Consider the following 20206-nt stretch of genomic DNA (forward strand, 5'->3'; position numbering starts at 1 on the left):
TTTTTTTAAGCTGTTGGTTTCACAAGGGTTTTTTGGAAGCTTCTCAAGGTCAGGTACTTGGCGATGGGTGGCATTGTGACATTACGATAGCAACAATATTCGTGTCACAAAAACCTTTTCAAAGGTCTGTGTGTACCATGTTGGTTGCCAGCTTTTTTTCTGTCTTGCGTCAAAGCTATTGATTGTGCTCCTAAACCCCTACGATTCAAGGCAAGCTTTTATCACGCAGCTTGAAACAATTAATCTGTCCTTTTCATAACTTTCATTGTCATATAGTAATAATTCAAGGACCAAAAAATCCATCCATTTGACAAACTAACCCATTTGTATCTCAAGACGGATATGCTGCTTTGTTAAGTGTATACTATATATTTTATTATTATACTGTCTTGTGTATATATATATATATATATATATATATATATATATATATATATATATGTATATATATGTGTATATATATGTATATATATGTGTATATATATGTATATATATATGTGTATATATATGTATATATACACCCCCCCACACATATGTATTTAATTATTGTTATTTTATTAATATTCTAGTTCCCCAAGGAGACATTTAAGTGTGTTGCTCCCGAATTGACGTATAAATCAAATCAAAGACACGCAAGAGATACATGTAATTTCATAAAATGGTGATCAAGGGGCATTGACAGTCAACAGAAAACGGCCTGACATCCCAAAAACTATTTGCCATTTTTAATTCTTTTGAAAGCAGTGGGACTCGAATCGGCTTCCAACTCCAAGTCCATATAGATCATGCTGTCGCCTGTTGGCACATTTATACATTTTGAACCCTTTTAATTCTTTGTCTTTCTGACCTTATTGGTGGCTCAGTTAATAATTGAAGTAGTTGACTAATATGTATGCATGTGTGTGTATGTGTGTGTGTGTGTGCTGTAAGAACTACAATTTGCTTCATCATGATCAGCTACGACAATTTTTTTTTTGTTAAGTGTGGCTGAATTTATGAAAGTTACATACCAAGTGTATATGATTGATAACTTATTTGTTGTAAATCAAACCAGATATTTATTTAATAGGAACCCTTGTTGCTTTAGTATAAACTCATCAGGCTCATATTGTAGGTGGCCAAAGGTCGTGCCAGGGTACAAGTGTTCTCTGCAGTGGTGACCATGGACACTGATCAGCCGGTCACTGTGACTTGTTGGTTCTGAGATGACCATCCAAGCCTACTGGACAGAAGGGAGCCACGTGATCGGGTAAGTTACTGTGCAGATATACGCGTGAAATACACTCTTGTTTTTCATTTAAAATATAATGCAACAATATGAAGAATTTGAGCAAAATACTGACAAACAGCTAGATTTTGGACACCATTGTGTGTTTTATCATTCCCCTTTTCTTCAGCAAATGCACCATCTCGTGTCACTTCAGGAATTTTGTTATCATTTTTGCAACGCTGAACAGTGGTCTTCATTCTTTGAGGATGCCACAGTTTGTTAATATAGTGTTTTTATTCCTTTAATGAGTCAAGCTGCTTTTTATCTGAGAAAAGTCTTACAAAATAAACCCACTCAAATAATGTTAATCTCAGCTCACGTAGTTGGAAAGTCACTGCTTTTTTAGCTGACACAAAACCTACTGGTGAGATTTTATATAAGCAACAATGAGATTTGTATTTTTTTGCTGTCAAATGTAAGTGCATTTCATTGTTTTGCATGTTTTCCACTACATGGCAGCACTAATTTAGTCACATATCACATTAAGTTTTTCGCTTCTGCTTCCAGTTACCCTTTTTATATTGTCACTCCATCCTATCTGATTATTTGGTGAGGGGGCTGGGTTTTTAAAATGACAAAAAATAATCATGCCCGTAGATAACCATATTTTGCGAATTAGGGTTTATGCGGAAGTACTGATCGATATACAAACAATACACAATATTTATGTAAGACTTTTTTCAGTTTTTCAATGATTTGACAAAGAAATTATTTGCTCTAACAAGTTTTAGGGACACGGTGGAAGCCTGGTATACTTTATAAATGATGGATATGAGGATATTCATGCTTGGTTCAGTTATGCATGCTTAGTTTGTCTGCATTATGTTTCAAGAATCAAGAAAACAAAATAATTGTCGCACCCACCAATCAATGAGTACTCGAGGTGTATATCAACAAATCAGTTCCTACAGCCTCTGCAGGCACACAAAAAATGCAACAACAAAGTCTATTTTTATACAAATGTTTTATTCGAACTCATGAAATTACATTTGATTATGGAGTGATTCCCAACTAGGCTGCCATGACACATGGTGTGTCATGAGATGTCATTAGGGATTGGGGGAAATGTTCCCATTTCTCTCCATTTTTCATAGCGTTCATTCATAAACGATATAATTTAATTTGCTGACATTAAGAACAAGAGAACCATGAATGGAAAAAATACACGGTGTAACCTGTTGTTATTAGGATAGCACGTCATTGCTTTTTATGGCTAATAATTTTTGTGTTTCATTAAACTCACATTTCACACATTTAAGTACGTAGTTTTGGAAACGGAAAAAGTAAATTGAGACAAGGCAAGGCCTAAGTTTTTTTTTTAAAAGATTTTTAAAAAAAGTCTTCAGTTCATGTTGGATAGGCTATGGTCCGTTCTCCAATCAAATTATGCCTATATTCACTCATTGCCTGCCATTGACGGCGATAGATGTCTAATCCACTTTGACTAGGTGGGGCAATGACAGTCAATGAGTTAAGAGAAAGTTGGTGAATGACTTACCAGGAAGTAGCCAGGTCATTTTTGGTCGATTGCTGTGTGACGTTGCAGCCACACTACTCTTGCCTGAGTTGAACACGTTTCCAATCAAGATCAATCCACCATGTCAAATGACCACATTATACCTTGACCGAGGGTCCCGTCAACTAATCTTAGGACCACTCATTGTACACAGTGAATAAGCTTATGATGTAAAATAGATTTAAAGGTTTAAAATATATGGTAAATATTACATTATTTCCCCCTTTCCTGAACCTTATTTCAAAACTATTATTATACTGCATGTTGTATTCACATTACCACCAACCAGTACAGCGTGTGCGGTCGTTTGGTCACCGGTCTTTTGGTCGCCGTCCTTTGGTCGCCGGACTTTTGGTCGCGGTCTTTTGGTCGCCCGGACCCAAACAACGGGCGACCAAAAGACCGGCGACAAAACAAGGTAAAACAACACGGTCTACGCATCAATAAAAGCCAACAATGGCCCTGAGCAGTTTCACTAAGCGGACGTGTGAGTGTATAAGAGTTTGTATGTACATGAGTTGTCCCCTTAGGAAGGGACATCAGTCAGGGTCTTAACAAGTTCTCCAACAAAACACAATAAAAGTACGGGAAATTTTGAGCTTTTCTTTAGCCTAATAATTAATATGGCATTAAGTATGACTAAATAATAATTTGCAGTTTGTATTTAGGGAATTTGAGCAACGGTTTAAATGGTAATTATCAATAACCTTCCGGGCGACCAAAAGACCGAGTACCCCAGTACAGTGTGGAAAAAATATTGTATAAAACAAACATGTAATGTTGTTGTGCAATGCAGTTAAAATGTACGATTTAAAAACGGAAGATGTTGCTGAAGTTAAACAGCTATAAAAAAAAAAATCATCCTTTCATACTGAATACAAATCTTAAGACAAAGCAATTTTGACAGCTGACAGTCCTTGTTCTGATGTGTTGAAGGGCAGCCATTACAATCTGATACTCGGATGATCATTCCACATCATTAATCTCTTAAAAATGTCCATGAAAAGGGCCCGGCGAAATATCTTCTCTGCTATTTACTGTTCAAGTTACGTTGATGACCAGAGGTCCAGCAGAGACCACAGTCTTCGACGCCGCCTTGGTTGGTTCTTTAGATGCCACGTTTCTCTCTGCACGACAGGCATCCAAATATGATTGAGAATCAAAAATGTACTGAACATCCGATAACAATTTTGCCTATCGTTGGGGAATCCTTACTTTTTCTGTAGCACATGGGCTCACAGGAAGAGCCAGAGGCTGCGTTGCATATCGATGTGCTGCAGTGAATGAATACCTGCCAAACAAAAACCACATTAGGACAGTTGTGGCGGTAGCGGGTTTCAGTAGGGGGTCGGCGTATTACATTTTCACCCTTGGGTACAAGTGAATTTGGATCTACAAAGGTAAACATTTTGAAAAGGAAGCGCCTGTAGTGGCTTGGGAAGTCCACACCGCCAACAGGAACCAGGAAAGATCTGTAGCGATCATCTATGTTTGGACACCTGCACGCACAAATGTTGTTAGCCTCAGGAGTTTTTGCAGTGTGCATAAAAAAACAACAACTGAATGGGCAGTCACCACAGTGTGTGCTCTTGTTAATAATGTAAACACTGCTACTGTAGGAAAGTAGCTTGATCTGTTACCCGTTGATCAGAATGTCCCACTGGGGCATACTGTGTGGACTGGGACTGGTGGTGGTCCAACAGCGATTGAGGGTAAGTGCTATATTGGGATCGGTCCTGCCTACGAGTCGAACCTCCACAAAAACGTTGTCCCTCAAGACCTTGTTTATGGGATAGTCCGTATCTGTATAGTAGGAGCTATAGGCCACTTGCACTGCGAGTAAAGAGACGTCCTCGTTACGTTGCGTCTCGGGAAAAATTGAGTTTCCCAATCTGTGTGCACGTACCTTCATTACAACCCTTGGTTTGGCATTGTCCATTTCCCAACCTTAGCTGCACATGAATGGGTCCCAGAGCAGCCACTGCTAAAGGAGAATCCTGCAATGGTATAATTCCTGTAATCACAGTCTCAACGGACACGCCTGAGTATCTACACTGGAAGAGTAAACTGAAAAGAAAAAAGTTGCAATCAAAGCCAAATCTAAAATGACCTTCAGCAAGTAACGTTAAATCATCCCTTACTCATAAGTGCTGTCCCTGGTTATGGCCCCCAAAGGCCCCACTCCAACTTCATATGAGGACGTCATCCGATTCTCATAGATGATTTTGTCACCCTCCTCCTGCAAGAGACGGAAAATACACACACTTTTTTTTCCTCTCATTTTTTTGGTAGTCTTGAGGAATAAAGGTCTAACCATAACAATGGATCCACAGGCAGTCACGGGGAACTGGTAGATTGAAAAGGCGGAATTGGAGTCAAGCTGCGAGCAGCTTGGACCACCTGCCAGCATTGAGATGGTCTCCATGTCTATGTTGGGCAGAGTGGCATCCCTGGCCACTACCACAATGAACTGAGCGTCCCTGGTGCACTGGACAGTCACTAGAAAAACATAAAACCAAATGAGATTCAGCAGTCATGACAGAGTATAACATAGACTTGGTAAATAATTAGAACAATAACCCACCACTTTTGCCAAAGTAACAAAGACGGCCACTGTAGCAGCAGCTAATGGCTTCACACGCAGAGGCGTCCATCTCGGGACTTCCACATGGAATCCTTTGGATTTCTGGGACGTCACAGGTCTGAAGGTTGGACTGCTGCATGTCGGGATTATAAGGGATGGACGTCTGTTTGTGGGTGCGCTGTTCCTGACGTAGCTGTAAATAGTGCTGGTCATCTGAAATTCCTCGAGGCAATGCACTTTCTTCTCTTGTATCATAATAAAGGCCCGGATGATTGGGTACAGGAAACACGGACTCGGTTTCTTCTTTCGGGACAGGACTCTGATACGGTTGTTGTTGGGCAGGGTCCCGATGTGGTTGTTGTTGGATAGGGTGATGATACTGTTGTTGTCCTGAAGGTTCTTGAATTAATTCTTTAAACCAAGTTTGGATGCCGGATGGAGGATTCCTCCGGTTATGGTTGGGTCCCCCTGCTTTTATATGGCGTGGTTGAGATGTGTGCACTTGTGGTGGAGGTAGATAAGGCTGCAATCGGTCCATTTGTTTTTTGGGGGAGGGAGGATTATTGGTTTGGTGAGAACCAGGGATTACCAGCGATCGCGATAATGAAGGATTCATCGGTGGTTGGTCCTCTTCTTTTTTCGGTTTTGAAGGATGATTGGGTAGGTGATATATTGGGACCACGGGAAGTCCAGAATATGAAGGAAGCGGTGATAGTTGGTCCACAGGTTTTGTTGGATATGATGGACCACTGGGTACCTGCTGGTCTTGACCCGCAGATGGCGGGGACATGTACGAATCGTCGTAGTACATATACGGCATTCTCTGCTGAAATGAAGGAGGACGTTTGTATTCGATATAGGGATAATGATAACGCGTGGGAGTATGCCCTTCATGGTCTGATGGAGAGACCACAGGGTACAGATGTGAATGTGGAAGATTTTTCCATGTCGAGTGGCGTATAAACTTTGGCTGTGGATGGTCAGATTCAAGTGCCGGTAAAAAAGGTCCTGTCACTAGTGGATTCGCTTGGTCTCCAGAAAGTGTCTCTTTTGGTAGTTGAGAATTTTGCCTTGGAGAAGATGGAGGAAAAGGCCATGGCGGTGGAACATTTTGGTTTTGGCTGTCTTGAAGATTAACAGACATATAAGGTGGAAAGATGTGATCAGGGGGATAAGGCATTCCAGGCTTCGAAGGCTTCCTTGGTTGTTGATCTGGCGGTCGTTGTGGGTCATAAGGGTGAACGTAGGAGGGATCTGGTAGATCCATTTGCGGTCCCGAAGACATCGTCATTGCCTCAACCTTTGTCCCAGTGAAGCACCATAGCAGTACTAGTGCCAATAATGAGGTGGCACTCCAGCATTTGATCATGGCTTCAAGTTTGATCCAAAGAGGTCCCAAGTGGGACATCACTGTTTGTGTGCCACCTTATATATTTGACCTGACTGGATGACTCTAAAGCACCACCTCTCCTCTTAAAAATTCCCACCAATCGAGGCCGCTTTTCCGTCTAAAGTCAATGTGCAATTCTCTTGGTGTGCTTCACAAGGCCACTCGTAAAAATTGTTGTGCATCACATGTGGTGAAAGTGCAGCTTGACATTTATGTCACTCAAACTTTTCAAAGGCCTTTGTAACCTCAGGCTGTGTTTGAAACCAAATATTTAGCTGGAACAGAATACAAATACAGAGTTTAAACTTTATCTTCTGTCAGAAAGTAACAAGCAGTTCAAGGTTTATGTTCGCAGGCGAGGAGGCAGTAGTATTGATTTTTTTTACATTATGTCACACTTAAATAAGATGTAATTTCAGTGGATATACATTGTGCTTTGTAAATATATAAAGAAAACAATCAATAATCTTGATTTGAAAAGAGGATTAACCTTTAAACCCCAACCCAAGATTTCCCTTATGAAAAATGACTAATTACTTTAGTACTAACAAAAGTTCATAATTTTTTTTAAAATAAAATTTTAACACAATGTCAAATACGATTGTGACACATGATATTAGCAACATTGGGAAATAAAGGCTTACTTTGATTTTTTTTAAGTATCTACAAAAATTTATATTCTCTATTTAATAATCAAAAATCGTTTGGAAAAAAAATCATACCCTCACAACAGACTACAAGCATTATTATTTTTTATTTGATACATTATTTGATGTGTGAAATGTTGTGTTTTATGTCCGGTCCCTAAACGCACCGTGACCGTTTCATTTTTATTCTAAAAAATATATTTTCAAGTCACGTTGTTGTTGTTGTTTGGTCTGTAGTTTCCCTTTAAAATTGGAGAGCTGTTGCCGACCTACATTTCCCACAATCCCACTCGGTAATACTCGTCAAATCTGCTTTGGCTAGCAAGAGGAGGGACGGAGGCGCTTGTTGTTGACCTCCCGGTGTCCCGGCATGTTTAGCTGGTCTCCGCAGGGCTCTGACGCGAACAGCCGGAGGAGAAAAAGGCAGCCCGAACACGTTCAAGGTGAGCTCCAAACAAATATAAATTGAAACGTAATTACAAACCACTTCATATGAGTACACTACGTTACAAACAGCCTTAGTATGACTGCAATATTTTGCATCGCAAGTGTAAAGTTACAATTAAATTGACCTTTGCTTGCTGTTAGCTTTTGAGTGACAACTTATATTTATTTTAAAATGACATGCGTTTTTACGATCGTCATCACTATCTTAATATAACATCGGAATATGATTTTTATGCTTTAATAGATTTTTTTTGCGGCTTTGGGGCAGCCTAACACATTTATTAGTTAAGATCCCCTAATTGGTTCTTCAGTGATTTGTTGGCATAGTTCACCTAATAAAATATTTACTGATTATCATATACCCTTTAAAAGCACAGAAAAATACAGAAATGACTTCACGTAATAAAAATAAGCAAAAGCAAAAGAGCCTGAGGTATTTATGCTTAAAAATAGGACTTCTATATACTTCTGAGCTTGTCTTAAAGCTATTAAAGTCGTTGTTATATAGGTGGAAATAAAAATCAACATTTTTGTACCGTGCTCCAGATAAGATACAAAAGTGGGAAGTAAGAGAAGTTTTCAGAAATACTTTAAGATGTCACGGGGATTGTGCAATTGCATCTTGTGAAAGCAGTATGTTTTAATCACATGACATGGTGCCAGTGGGGTAAAATAAATAAATAAAAGATTTTGTTGAAGTAGTACTGCTTGAGGTTTGCTGGAAGAAGAATAACCTGCTGGCAAGACCAATGTTGAAATCTGTTTTCTATGTATTACATCTATTTGTGAATTCAATAACAGATATAGAAATAATTTGTGATTAGGGTTTCAAATTTATGGAAATTTTCAAAGGGAACACTTCTCAGTAGTAATTGTGGATATTGCATATACACTGTTTGTAACAAGACATATCCTATAATTTTGTGAAATTATCATTAGATTTTGTATTTTCAAAAAGTGGCATTTTTTTAAGCACAGGCATTGGAATATATCAAGCATTTAAAAATATAACTCACTCTCAAGGGACTTGTCAAGTCAAATCGAGTTTATTTGTATAGCCCTAAATCTGCAAGTAGATCAGTCCAGATTTTTGGGTTTTTATTGGAAAGAGCTGCAGTGAGCTTTGCAGCTTTGCTTTGCAGGGCCTACAGGGGAACAACACGATGCTCAGGCACCTGACGATGATGGACAGCTCCGTGAGTGCTTTGGCAGAGGTCCACAACCAGCAGAGTGTTGCACTGCGGTCGCACACCAATCCATATGTCCCACCAAGTTCTCAACAAAATCCCTCTCAGCACATGCATGTGCGTAGTGGCCAACAGCAACATTGTCAATAAAATATTTCTTTGCAAACATTTGTTTACTTTGGAATGAACCCTTCAGATCCGAGCCATGCCTCTTATGAAGATAGCTGGGAGGAGATCCAAAGCTTAAAGACTATCCGAGCTGAGAACGAAGTGGAAGCCAACAAACTGGTCAACAACTACAGGGTATGATTTTTGTCAGAATGTAATTGAACCCGGAAATGTATTCTTTGTTTACTCATCAAGCACAAGCATTTTGGTCAATGAGCTCCTTTTTGGGGGGCAATTGCAAATTTTAAAAGAAATACTGAAACCCAGAACAGTTGAACATGTGCAGTTCAGTGTTTAGAGAAGGTCGAATTGCACATCTAACTATAACTTGTCTGTGTGTTTCAGTTTGGCTTTCGAAAATGGAAGAGCCACGTGACAGAGCGCCCCTTTGAAGACAGGTCTGAAGTGGTTAAAGAGCTCTACTCTGAATTAAACGTCATTAAGCCACCACATACTGGCCCAGGTACGAAAGCACCGAGTAGTTCAGTCTGGTTTAATATTACACATGGTGATCATACAATACCTCTGCTGAGGCCACATTGTCAAGTCTGTAATTATACTATGATGGAGAAGATATACCTATACAATTTATACAGTTTAACGACACTCCATTGTGTAATGTCACCATATTCTGAGTAGAGATGATTAGGATGCTCACCAAGTCTTGGGCAAATAAACCTGGAGAGTGTCCTGTTATATATAAATTGTCTGATTTAAAATGGTTAATTTCTTTCACAAACCTCCACTGTTGTGTTTTAATTCTGGTTTATTTTGCCTGTTCTGCTGGCAGGCCATCTCCTTACCTGTGGAAATGTGCTGTATGTGGTTTTATTCGGTTGGTGGATCTCCTTGGTGTACTTGCTAGTGAGCGGACTCATGTTCTTCACTGTCATCGGTGCACCCTACGGTAAGTGGGTCATTACTGGTACAGGTACAGTAGATTGCCATTGTATCTGAAGTAATACGGTCTAGAAGACTCACACACGATAGGTGGAAATGGGGAATAAAGCGAAAACATGCTGAATTTTTTTGTTTTTGTTTTAGTGTAAACCTTCGCCCATATATTATATTAGTATGTTTGTGCAAGACGGTTCGGTGGAAAATGGCATAATTAAATATCCTTCAAACACAGTTTGACCGGACAACAAGTTTATGTTCCCTGATAGTTATAGTGATAGTTTAACACATTGAAGTGCTCCCATCTTGATTTTACAAAGCTATTCCACAATGGGGGTGCAGGATTTATTTTTTGCAAGTGTAACCCAGTGATTGTAGTAAGTCAGGTGCTCTATGTTTTAGCAGATACCTCATTGGTTAAATTGTCTGTGCTGGATCAGTTGAAACAAAAAACAGGACCCACAACGGCGCTTTTTGATGAGCGGTTTAGAGACCCATACTATACACAGTCAAAATCTACGAAAAAAAACTGCTTAAAAATCAATATGCTTCATGTTGACATGATCAAGAGCGTACGTTATTTTTTTATTTGTGACACTTTCTTTATTGTTTCTACTTTTCAAACTTTTCAGGAAAGCTCTGCTGGAAGCTGGCCTGTTACTTCCTGTGGCCATTTGGGAAGTTAGTTTACCAGGTATTACAATATGTACAAAATTAAGACAAAGTCTCTCCATAGCCAACTCGCTTGTAAACATTCCACCAGTCTGTTTATTGCAACAGTGCTTGATGAAAGTTACACTTTCTAACATCTGACATGTTTTCATGCAGGTTGGACAACGATTTCACAGATGTTGTGAGCAAATGCCTGACTGTGAGTGTGCTGGCCAATGGACGGAGGACAGCTCCCCGGTCCTGCTGCCGTCACCAACTGAGAGTCCCGTCCCGGAGGAGGCCTCGCTGCAGCACGCGCCCTCTGGCTACTGGGTAACGCATTTAAACTAATCAAGTCACTATGAATGGGTGAAAACCTCTTAAAATGGTCACCTAAAAGGACATGGTGCAATGGGCACAAAGGGAAAATCGTATTATGGGGAAACTCTGTTCCATTTGTTGCTTTTAGTGTCGTTGCGCCACTTATTTGTGGCTGTTGCTGGGATATCCTCCCCTGGTGATTATCCACTCTGCGGTCTGCCTCTGCTCCTGGATTCTGGTCTTCACCATCCCCGTAGCCAAGATGAACTTGCGCACTTTAGGCGTCATCCTTCTCTTGCCTCCTGAGGAAGTTTCTGTGTCAGCCAACTCGCAGAGGAAGGCAAGAGAATAATTGTATTTTATCGCATTACAACTCTCGCACCTGGGAGCAGTCGTTTATTTTATTATTGATTTTTGCATCTTAGTGTCAAGGTTACGAGAGCCGGACACTGCTGTGCTGCTACCGTGCTGCCAACTGGTACTACTACAAGTATACTGTGGACGGCATCAATATATTTGCTGTCAGTATCCTTTAGCGTTGTAAAAATTCTTAATTCCAGTTTGATCTAAAGTGCCTAAAAAAGAAGCTACTATTTATTATCTTACATTTGAGCACGGAGAACTTTGACAAATACATTCCCCACATTCAAATACAAACCTACAAAATGCGGACACTTACATGGACCTGCCATATTCCAAAAATCTTATCCAGAATCTCACCCTGAGTTACTCACACTGAGTTATTAACTTTGACCCTCCACCCAGACCTTCTCCCTCTTGTTATAATTGCACTAATCATCGGGTACATTGACAGAGAAAATCGCTACGCCAGCTCTGATGTCAAGTTCGCCATAGCCATCTGCTCCATCATACCTCTGTCCTACTACATCGGCATGGGCATCGCAAGGTGAGCGCACATCTCCCGACATTCAAGTGATTGCAAAACCAAGGCTTCTCCAACCGCTTGGGTCCACGGATGCGTTTACACAATCCATTTTCCTCCTCTCTGAACCCTTTCAGCATTTCTGCCCAGTGTAACTTTGCCGTCGGCGCCGTCATCAACGCCACCTTTGGCTCCATCACCGAGTTGACTTTTTACATTACGGCTCTTCTGAGGGGCCACCGGGCAGCCAACCCGTGTCTGCAGGAAATTGTGAAGGCAGCGCTGACTGGGACGCTTCTCGGATGCATCCTCTTCATCCCTGTGAGGCCTCAGATTTTTTTTTTTTTTACACGTGCAGGACAAAATCCCAGTTATTGTAAAAATGCCACGGTTTCCCCCTGCAGGGAGTCTGTATGATCATTGGAGGATTGAAACATCGTGAACAAAGATTTAACAGCCGCTGTACAGGAGTGAGTTCTGCGCTTCTCTTCATCTCTGTTGGAGGTAACCAAAAAAGAGTGGTGAACATTTCCGGTCATTTTTTGATCCCAATTTTCCGAAGAACCCAGAGCCTGTCGCGGTTAACCCTTGATAGGCCACTCTTTTAACTCATTGGCTGCCGTTGACGGCACAGGTGTTTTGACCTAGAAAGCTAGCAGGGTTTATACTTCAGCTGCAGATTTAAGTTAATTTGTCACTCGTAAAGCAATGAGTTAAATATCCTTCAGTGTGTTATTAGACAACATAACCAGAGATTATTTCTATTTTTATTCATTTTAATTCTGTTTTCTTAACATTTTGTAAATTCAGATTTTTAATTGATAAGAAATATATAATGATTCATATTTTCATTTAAAAAATGCTTGAATTATCATTGAAACCCAGCATCCAAGTGAAACAAACTGATTTAAAAAAAAAACATGATATGACTGCATACTGCAGCGTTCGTGATTTGGATGGCTAATAGACTAAATTCGACATTTATTTAAATACCATAAATACATTGTATGTTCCAACACTAGTTAAATAAAACACATTGGGTGTCATTTATTGATTGTTTTTTATTTATTTATTTTTTAAGGAGAGGCCTGATCCATCGCATTGTGGATTTGTACCTCTATTCCATGTCGGAGTGACATGTTTGAGGTTCATTCATTGTTCTTTCAACTTCAGGTGTCTTTGCCCCCACATTGTTCTCCAAGGCTTATGGGAACTTTGTGTGCGACTCGTGCACCAACTCCACCTCAGCAAACACCACCAGTAACAGCAGCGGCCCTTTCATCTGCCACAACTGCCACTATGATGTGGTGAGCACCTTTGATATCAAAAGATGTCATCAAGGTGTTATAGTCTACAGGGAACGCTATATCAGACTGCCACTCTTTCTATTCAACAGAACAACAGCACACTTTTCCATCACCATGTTGAGTAAGATATTTCATTTCTTCTCCAAAAGCACCACATGTTTTTGTCTGTTTTGGTTCAATTTTACAAGATTTACCTAACTGGTCTCAAACCTGCCTTTACTTGGTGGAATTTTGGCCTTTTTAATCACTAAACATCAAGCTATCATTCTGTTATATGAGGCGTCTCAATGTTTTTTCATATACATATATTCCCCCCACAATGTTGTTGTTAGGCCCCTGGTGTACACGGTTTCCGCTCTCTTGCCCATGGCTTACGTCATTGGACTGATATTCTCACTCAAGACACACTCCCACATCTACGACATCCATGTCGGAGATGGACAAGGTAGGACTTTGACTCTCCTGAATCAAAACCTGTTAATGGCTAATTGGCAAGGTATTAACCTAACCAGAAAGGGCCCAGCAGCAACACGGTGTTGCTGTGGTTCACTGGTCCCGGTGGAGGTCCATGCTCATTCTTATCATGGCCACCCTGCTCATGTCTGCTTGTGCCGACCTGGCCACCGAACACATCCAGCCCATCCTCAACCAGCCTAACATCTCTCAGGTGGGCCAAAGAGGCAAAGATGATCCATCTGGGAGAAAATACAGAGATCTCTTTCCAATTTTTTTTAGGGAGACCTGGTTTCATGAGTTTTTATTGTTCTCCAGTATTTCATCGGGGTGACGGTTCTCGCCATGGTTTCTGAAATCCCTGAAGTTGTCAACGGGATCCAATTTGCACTTCAGAACAACATAAGTCTCAGGTAGCCACAGGATGAATATGAATTCAAGGTGTACTTTGAAATTAAATTGTTTCTTCTTCTTGTCATTAGCTTAGAGGTGGGTAGCTGTATAGCTGTACAAGTCTGCATGCTCCAGATTCCTATCTTGGTCTTGTTCAACGCCTTCTACGTAAGGTCTTCATTTTGCTGTGCAGAAATAATTCACCTTGGTTATGATTTAAACCCTGTCACGACTTTTTCAGGATGTGGGCTTTGTGCTCTTGTTTAGCGACCTACACCTTTGGAGCAGTATCTTCAGTGTGATTGTAGTTAACTACATCTTCATGGATGGCAAATCAGATTATCTTCAAGGTACGTATTTACAGATCAAGTACAAAATCATTCAAAATATGACACTAAGGCATCACTAGACATTTCAACCAAGGTGTGTATAAACTCTTATTTTAATATCATTCACTTTTTTTTCTTTTTTGACAACAGGAACTGCACTGGTAGTTGTCTATCTGATCTTAATGGCTCTCTATTACTTTGCTCCATCACCAGCTGGCTGCTGAATGAGAAGATATGCGGTATCATGTTTTAACAACCTCCTTACTTTTAAGTAAAATAAGTAAGTAATGGGCCAACCCATTTTGCGTTAACTCTAGCGTCAATGCTAACATTACAATTTGTCTATTGTTTGCAAGTCGCTGTACAATCCCAAAGACACTGTAAAGGTTTGTTAAAACCAGTTATTCCTGCACAGTATTTATATAACTCACATAATTACAAAGCACTCCTATGACTGTCACTGCATAGAATTACTGAAAAATTCTATTACTGAAATAAGTTGCTAAGTAGCCAACGGTTTGGTTTTTAAGAGTATTTTTTTTGTTTTAGAGAAGGTCTCCAAACCGGTCCACGAGGGCTGCTGTGGGTGCAGGTTTTTGTTCCAATCGATCCAACGCAAACAGTTTAACCAATGAGGTTTCTGCTGAAAAAAGAAGCAATTTACTGCAATCCACTGATTGCACTTCTAGCATACCAGATTGGTAGAAAGGTTTCCTCTCACAGGTTGGAACGAAAACCCACACCCACTGTGGCTCTTTCTGGAATAGTTTGGGGACCAGTGTTTTGGAGTTACTTAATGTGCACTGAAATATTTTTTTTCTGTCAACATGTCAAAATAACGTGATATTTTAATAGAAGAAAACATGTCTGTATGTGTGAAAATACAAGACCATTCAAGTGTTTTGAAAAAAATAGTCTGCCCGAGTTTTATTACACAACAGGAACTAGAAAAGATTTACAACATCATCAAATGTGCCTTTAAGGAAACATTTGTGTTAAGTACAGTGACATGCCAACATGCAGAAGAGATCTCGAACGTCACAACTAAAAACATTTCAGACATGGGCAAGTCTAACTTAGAACATATTGAAATAGACTGCCTGTCATATTAAACAATGGCGATAACAGCATTTATAACAATAAAATAAATCAATGCGTAAGGTGTCCAGAAGTTTCGTAAAAATGTGCTTTTCAAACGGTACCAGTTTAAAAAGAAAAATAAATAGTGTTCCATACTGCACATTCAGACAACATTTAGTTTAAGGAAACAAGCAAAAAACAACAACATTCATAGTAAACAGCAGGGTGAACAACTTAGACGCTTAGAAGTGTATCCTGCACTCAACCAGCACTGAGTCGATCATAACAATGAATTTGTACACACAAAGGCACCATATGGGCTGGGGAAAAACAAAGATTAAAATATTTTTAAAAAAGGACATGAGGCACTAGGAAAGTCACAGTGCTGCCATTGAAATAAAATCATAACTTCTAATATACGCAAAACAAAACATTCTACTTAAGTCAGACAAGACAGATACATGCTATTGCATGTTGTAGTTTTACCGCAAAAAATTGAACAAAACAAAATGAGTCTTCCCTGTTTTGAGTGCAGAATGGAAACAAAGTAGTTAAGGCCATAAAATCACATACGGTCCACCAAATTTAACGTACCCTTAGTCTGTACACTTAGAAAATGCTAAAAGAAACAAGATCAGGCTGAAACCCAGAAGGCAATGTTAAAATCAATGGTATTAGGTTGCTGTCTTTTTTTTAACTCCACGATGGTTCAATATGCAATGCTCTCCATCTGTCAAATCAGGAGTGGTACTTACTTCAGCCGCTGAATGAGCGTGTGCGGCAGTCCCAGACTGATCAACTGTAACGTGGACAGCTGTGTTAAGTGAGGCAGGGTCTTCAGTAGTTTCTCCCATGCCAGCTCCAGTAGGCTGGGCACCACCAGCCACACTTTGTACAACGAGGCTGTACGACGATTACCGGACATATTCACCACACCGCCGTGGATGTACATGCAGCCCCCCTAAAAGGGGGGGGGGAAAGGATTATTTTTGGGGGCAATTTTTCTTTTTAAACAGATAAACCGTCAAGCCACTACCGAGATTCCTGGCCTCTTTCCCCATTTAGCCTTGGAGAAGGTACAAAAGAAACTTCACTATTTCTGGTTTGTGATACAACATCAGTGTGAAAATATTCAACTATGATCACAAAAAGCACCAGAATAACCATTTGGAGTGCAGAAAAAAAATCCAGGGACGGAAGAATTGAAAGGTAAAAACGGCTTAACATTGGAGCGGTGAGAAATTCTTCTTATTATTGTTACAGTATTAATCTTATGACAACTCACAGGCGTGACAGCGGCGCAGTGGAAGTAGGCGGGCTCTGGCATTACGGCAGGTAGCTTGGTCCACTGAAAGGTGCTGAGGTGGAGCTTCCACAAGTCAGCCATGATCAGCTGACCGTCATAGCCGCCGCATATAAACACCTCTGCAAGAGTGGGCAGATAGGTAGTAGTTAAAAAAAAAAAAAAGTACAGACATGCAAAACAAATAAAAAATAAAAGAATGTGGCAGTGATAGAAAAAGTGAACAGAAATCAAGTTGCAAAAAGAGGTAGTGGAAAAATGTTTTAACAATAGTTGATTGTGTTTTATTGTTTTTTTTAATTTATTTCTAAGAGAAATGGTGGGGGGAGAGTGACATTTTAGCCCATGTTGACATCCAAGACAACTTACCATCCTTGACCTGCACACAACTGTGACAGCGACGGGCAGCAGGATAGCCTGGCATTAAATTCAACAAAAGGGTATTCTGTCATCAAACTCATGAATAACATGGATGTACTGTATATTTTAAGATACAAAACGATGCTCCGCCAACCTAGTTTCCCATGGGGTTTGGTGACTATTTCCTCCCAGTAATTTGTCTCCAGGTTATAAGCGTGAATCTGGAAAAAAAAAAGGTATAAATAGAACATTTTCAGTGAATGCTGTCAAGATAAAAATCAGTTAGAATAGGACTACGAAAATGTTCGTTGTTCCCCAAACTAAATATTGATCAAAATAGTACACTTTTTTTTTTTTAGGTAAAAACTACATTCTTTACCGATAGAAATCCTTACCTTGTCGAGGCAATACGATGACCAGGAAGTCCCGCCTCCCAAAATGTATATCCTCTGTTCGTCATGAGCTAGTTCATGTCTGTACCTTTGGAATCATACACTTAGTTATATTATCAGACACCTTTTGAATCCATTCTTAAACTACGCACTTGTTTTACCTCTCCTCTGGCAGGTCTTTGGGGACATTGTTGGGCTTGAGGTGGCACCACTCTTTGGTAGTCAGGTCTAGCCTGTGCAGGTCTGTGCTGTAAAGGTAGCCGGTGGTTCCTCCAAAAACATACAGGTAGCCATTTATTATGACCATTGCCTGAAAAGTGACAATGCAGTTTATTTCTGGGCTGTCAAAAAACAACAACAACAACAACAAACCCCGTCATGAGATAATTGTAGTTACCTGGCCGTAAATTTTGTTGGGCTTTGTTCCTTTGCAGACTAGCAGATTCCATTGTTTGTGCTTAACGTTGCAAACGTGGACATCGTTGCCGTTGTTTTCACCAAACGGGATTCCCGTGCCACCAAACACCAATAGGTTATTCCCATGAAAGACGGCTAGAGGGGGGATAGATGGTATACAGGCATTGTGAAATGTGGCCAAAATCGAGCATTTGTCGCTCATTACTATTAAAGCAGGGGTGTCTAAATTGCAGCCACTTTTTATTGGCCACCGGCAAATTAGGAAAATATCATTGAATGTGGCCCGGACAAGAAGCATGAGTTCAGCTTACATTCATTAGCACTTATCAACTTTAAAACTAGATATAGCTAGCCGCTAAAACAGTACCTCTGTCAGCTCAGGGGTCAAAAACTGACATGATGAAATCAATGTGTGATGAACAGACATTTTAGTTAAAAAAAATAAATAAAAAAAATTAGCCTTGGTAAAAGCGACAAAAAATATGGGCCAAACTTTTCCGAGTGTCATTAGCAACATTTACCTGACATGGAAGCAAGCTCTGTAGGAATGTAACCCTCCGTCTGAACACGGTGCCAGGTGGCGGTGGCGAAGTGAAACCTCCACAACTCCCTGAATAGAGGAAAGTCTTCATTTTCTGCTCCACCTGCCTCCCTGAAATCCGGGTTGTAGCCGCCAAACACATAGAGGTGGGTGCTGTCTGCTACACAGCGGTGTCCGCTACGGGCAGCGGGTACCCAGGGTCCTGTAAACATTTACAACGCAATGAAGGATCAACCCTGTGGCTTGAGTGTGTTGTAAAACTAAAACGCATTACCTTCCCTTAGAAAGCGGTTGGGGATGCGAAGGCTTGGGAATGCGGGGGATAAGATGCGTCGAGCCTGAAGCCAGCGAGCCCGCATCTTGAAGCCTGTAATCACAAGACGGCCATCTCAGGAAGACCCAACCACAGTGAGTTGATCACAAGCTATTTGAGCACTTCTATATCCTTCAAATGATGATGATTCCTAATTCCCTAGAACTTTTGAGTGCATTCCTTTTGTTGTTGGTTTCTACTTTTGACACAAACTGCCCTTCTCTTACAAGGAATTTGCAGTTTATTCCTCATGTTCTTCACATTTTGACAGTAGGAGATGAAGCTAATACCTAGCAATTGATGAACCGTGCCTGTCATAGAGGCAAAAAACCCAAAACAGATTGTTCTCAGATTGCAGTGAATACAAATAGAACAGATGATACAGTACAGGTGTACCTAATAATGTGTCCACGGTGACTGTGAAATTCTTACAAGCTTAAAAACGAAGAAAAATAGAAAGATTCTATCTTTTTAATGGTGTACTTTCTGTCCCATTGACGGATCCATTTACCTATTTGTAAAATGCACACATGCTAAAGCTAGCTACCTTCCCTAGTTCAGTTAAACGATTTAAGTAGTCACTGCTGGTACAAACTGACGACACATAATTGATATATTATTTAAAATAGATTTCACGTATATTAGCATTATTGACTCGTACGTCTCTGCTCTTGATGTTGATTTACATACCTGAATCTCGACCAGAGGGCCTCCATGACAATTTCTCAAACTTATTGAGCTGAGTCGAGCTTTCGTCCTGCAACGACGTAGACATGTTGATGAGACGCTTGCACCGATCGAGGCGTTTTAGTTGGGACGTCAACGCAAAGCCCCCCAAAACGGCCTTTTAACGAGGAGCACCATGAGAGGGGAAGTATGTTTAGAAATAACCCATCTGAGGACACACGCCAGTTTCTGCTGTTAGTGGTGCGGCGAGGTCATGTGATCCGCTCTGACCAATCAGAAAGAGAGAGGCTCTCTGGGTCGCATTTAAGAGACGCAAACTGATCGTATTGTTTTTTTTTCCGCGTGCATTGTTCAAAACGCGTTAAATATTTCCAAAATTTAAGGCTAATATGAATATACACTTTTTTAATCAAACATTTTTTTCATGTTTTATTGTTTTTGTTGCAACAGATTCATCATGTACCCGAAAAGCAGTTCAAAAATATTGGTGAGTTAAAATTAAAAAAATATTTTTTTTGTTATTGTTTTAACTCTCTGATCCGGCAGTATACAATAATTTCAGGATTCAAGGTCTCACTCCTGTACTGAAAACACTGTCAACGTGCATAACAAGAGTTAATATTTTCATCTTAAGACTCGTTTCCAATTAAAAATATAAACTATGGCTTTT

General features: G+C 40.2%; 4 protein-coding genes across 4 annotated transcripts in view; 2 read left to right on the plus strand and 2 right to left on the minus strand.

Moving 5' to 3' along the window:
• Window positions 1-63: 63 nt before the first annotated feature.
• LOC144071997 (uncharacterized) lies at window positions 64-15603 on the plus strand. The gene is made up of 23 exons (XM_077597540.1): window positions 64-67; window positions 1206-1249; window positions 7645-7700; window positions 7786-7850; window positions 8997-9158; window positions 9238-9344; window positions 9555-9672; window positions 10000-10116; window positions 10739-10800; window positions 10935-11090; window positions 11227-11418; window positions 11504-11603; window positions 11844-11985; window positions 12099-12282; window positions 12366-12465; window positions 13135-13268; window positions 13358-13389; window positions 13601-13713; window positions 13781-13935; window positions 14040-14134; window positions 14204-14282; window positions 14356-14464; window positions 14594-15603. Exons 1-23 carry the CDS (start codon window positions 64-66, stop codon window positions 14665-14667), a joined length of 2400 nt encoding a protein of 799 aa, XP_077453666.1. The 3' UTR covers window positions 14668-15603.
• LOC144071651 (uncharacterized) lies at window positions 2218-6739 on the minus strand. The gene is made up of 8 exons (XM_077596923.1): window positions 5371-6739; window positions 5101-5285; window positions 4928-5025; window positions 4693-4853; window positions 4427-4619; window positions 4147-4285; window positions 4002-4077; window positions 2218-3913 (listed from the first exon to the last, which is right to left on the minus strand). The coding sequence occupies exons 1-8, from the start codon at window positions 6737-6739 to the stop codon at window positions 3828-3830; spliced, it is 2307 nt and encodes a 768-aa protein (XP_077453049.1). The 3' UTR covers window positions 2218-3827.
• On the minus strand, window positions 15344-19818 carry LOC144071313 (kelch domain-containing protein 10-like). Its single transcript, XM_077596302.1, has 10 exons — window positions 19540-19818; window positions 18811-18903; window positions 18517-18738; window positions 17976-18130; window positions 17740-17888; window positions 17582-17666; window positions 17341-17407; window positions 17196-17243; window positions 16809-16948; window positions 15344-16484 (listed from the first exon to the last, which is right to left on the minus strand). The coding sequence occupies exons 1-10, from the start codon at window positions 19622-19624 to the stop codon at window positions 16275-16277; spliced, it is 1254 nt and encodes a 417-aa protein (XP_077452428.1). The 5' UTR covers window positions 19625-19818; the 3' UTR covers window positions 15344-16274.
• Window positions 19809-20206, plus strand: part of LOC144071310 (ras-specific guanine nucleotide-releasing factor 1) — a 33481-nt gene continuing 33083 nt past the window's right edge. The window contains exon 1 of the mRNA XM_077596298.1: window positions 19809-20023. The gene's annotated coding sequence lies outside the window, so the exon portion shown is untranslated. The remainder of the gene's footprint in view (window positions 20024-20206) is intronic.

Source organism: Stigmatopora argus, chromosome 3, assembly GCF_051989625.1.
Source record: "Stigmatopora argus isolate UIUO_Sarg chromosome 3, RoL_Sarg_1.0, whole genome shotgun sequence".
Lineage (NCBI taxonomy): Eukaryota > Metazoa > Chordata > Actinopteri > Syngnathiformes > Syngnathidae > Stigmatopora > Stigmatopora argus.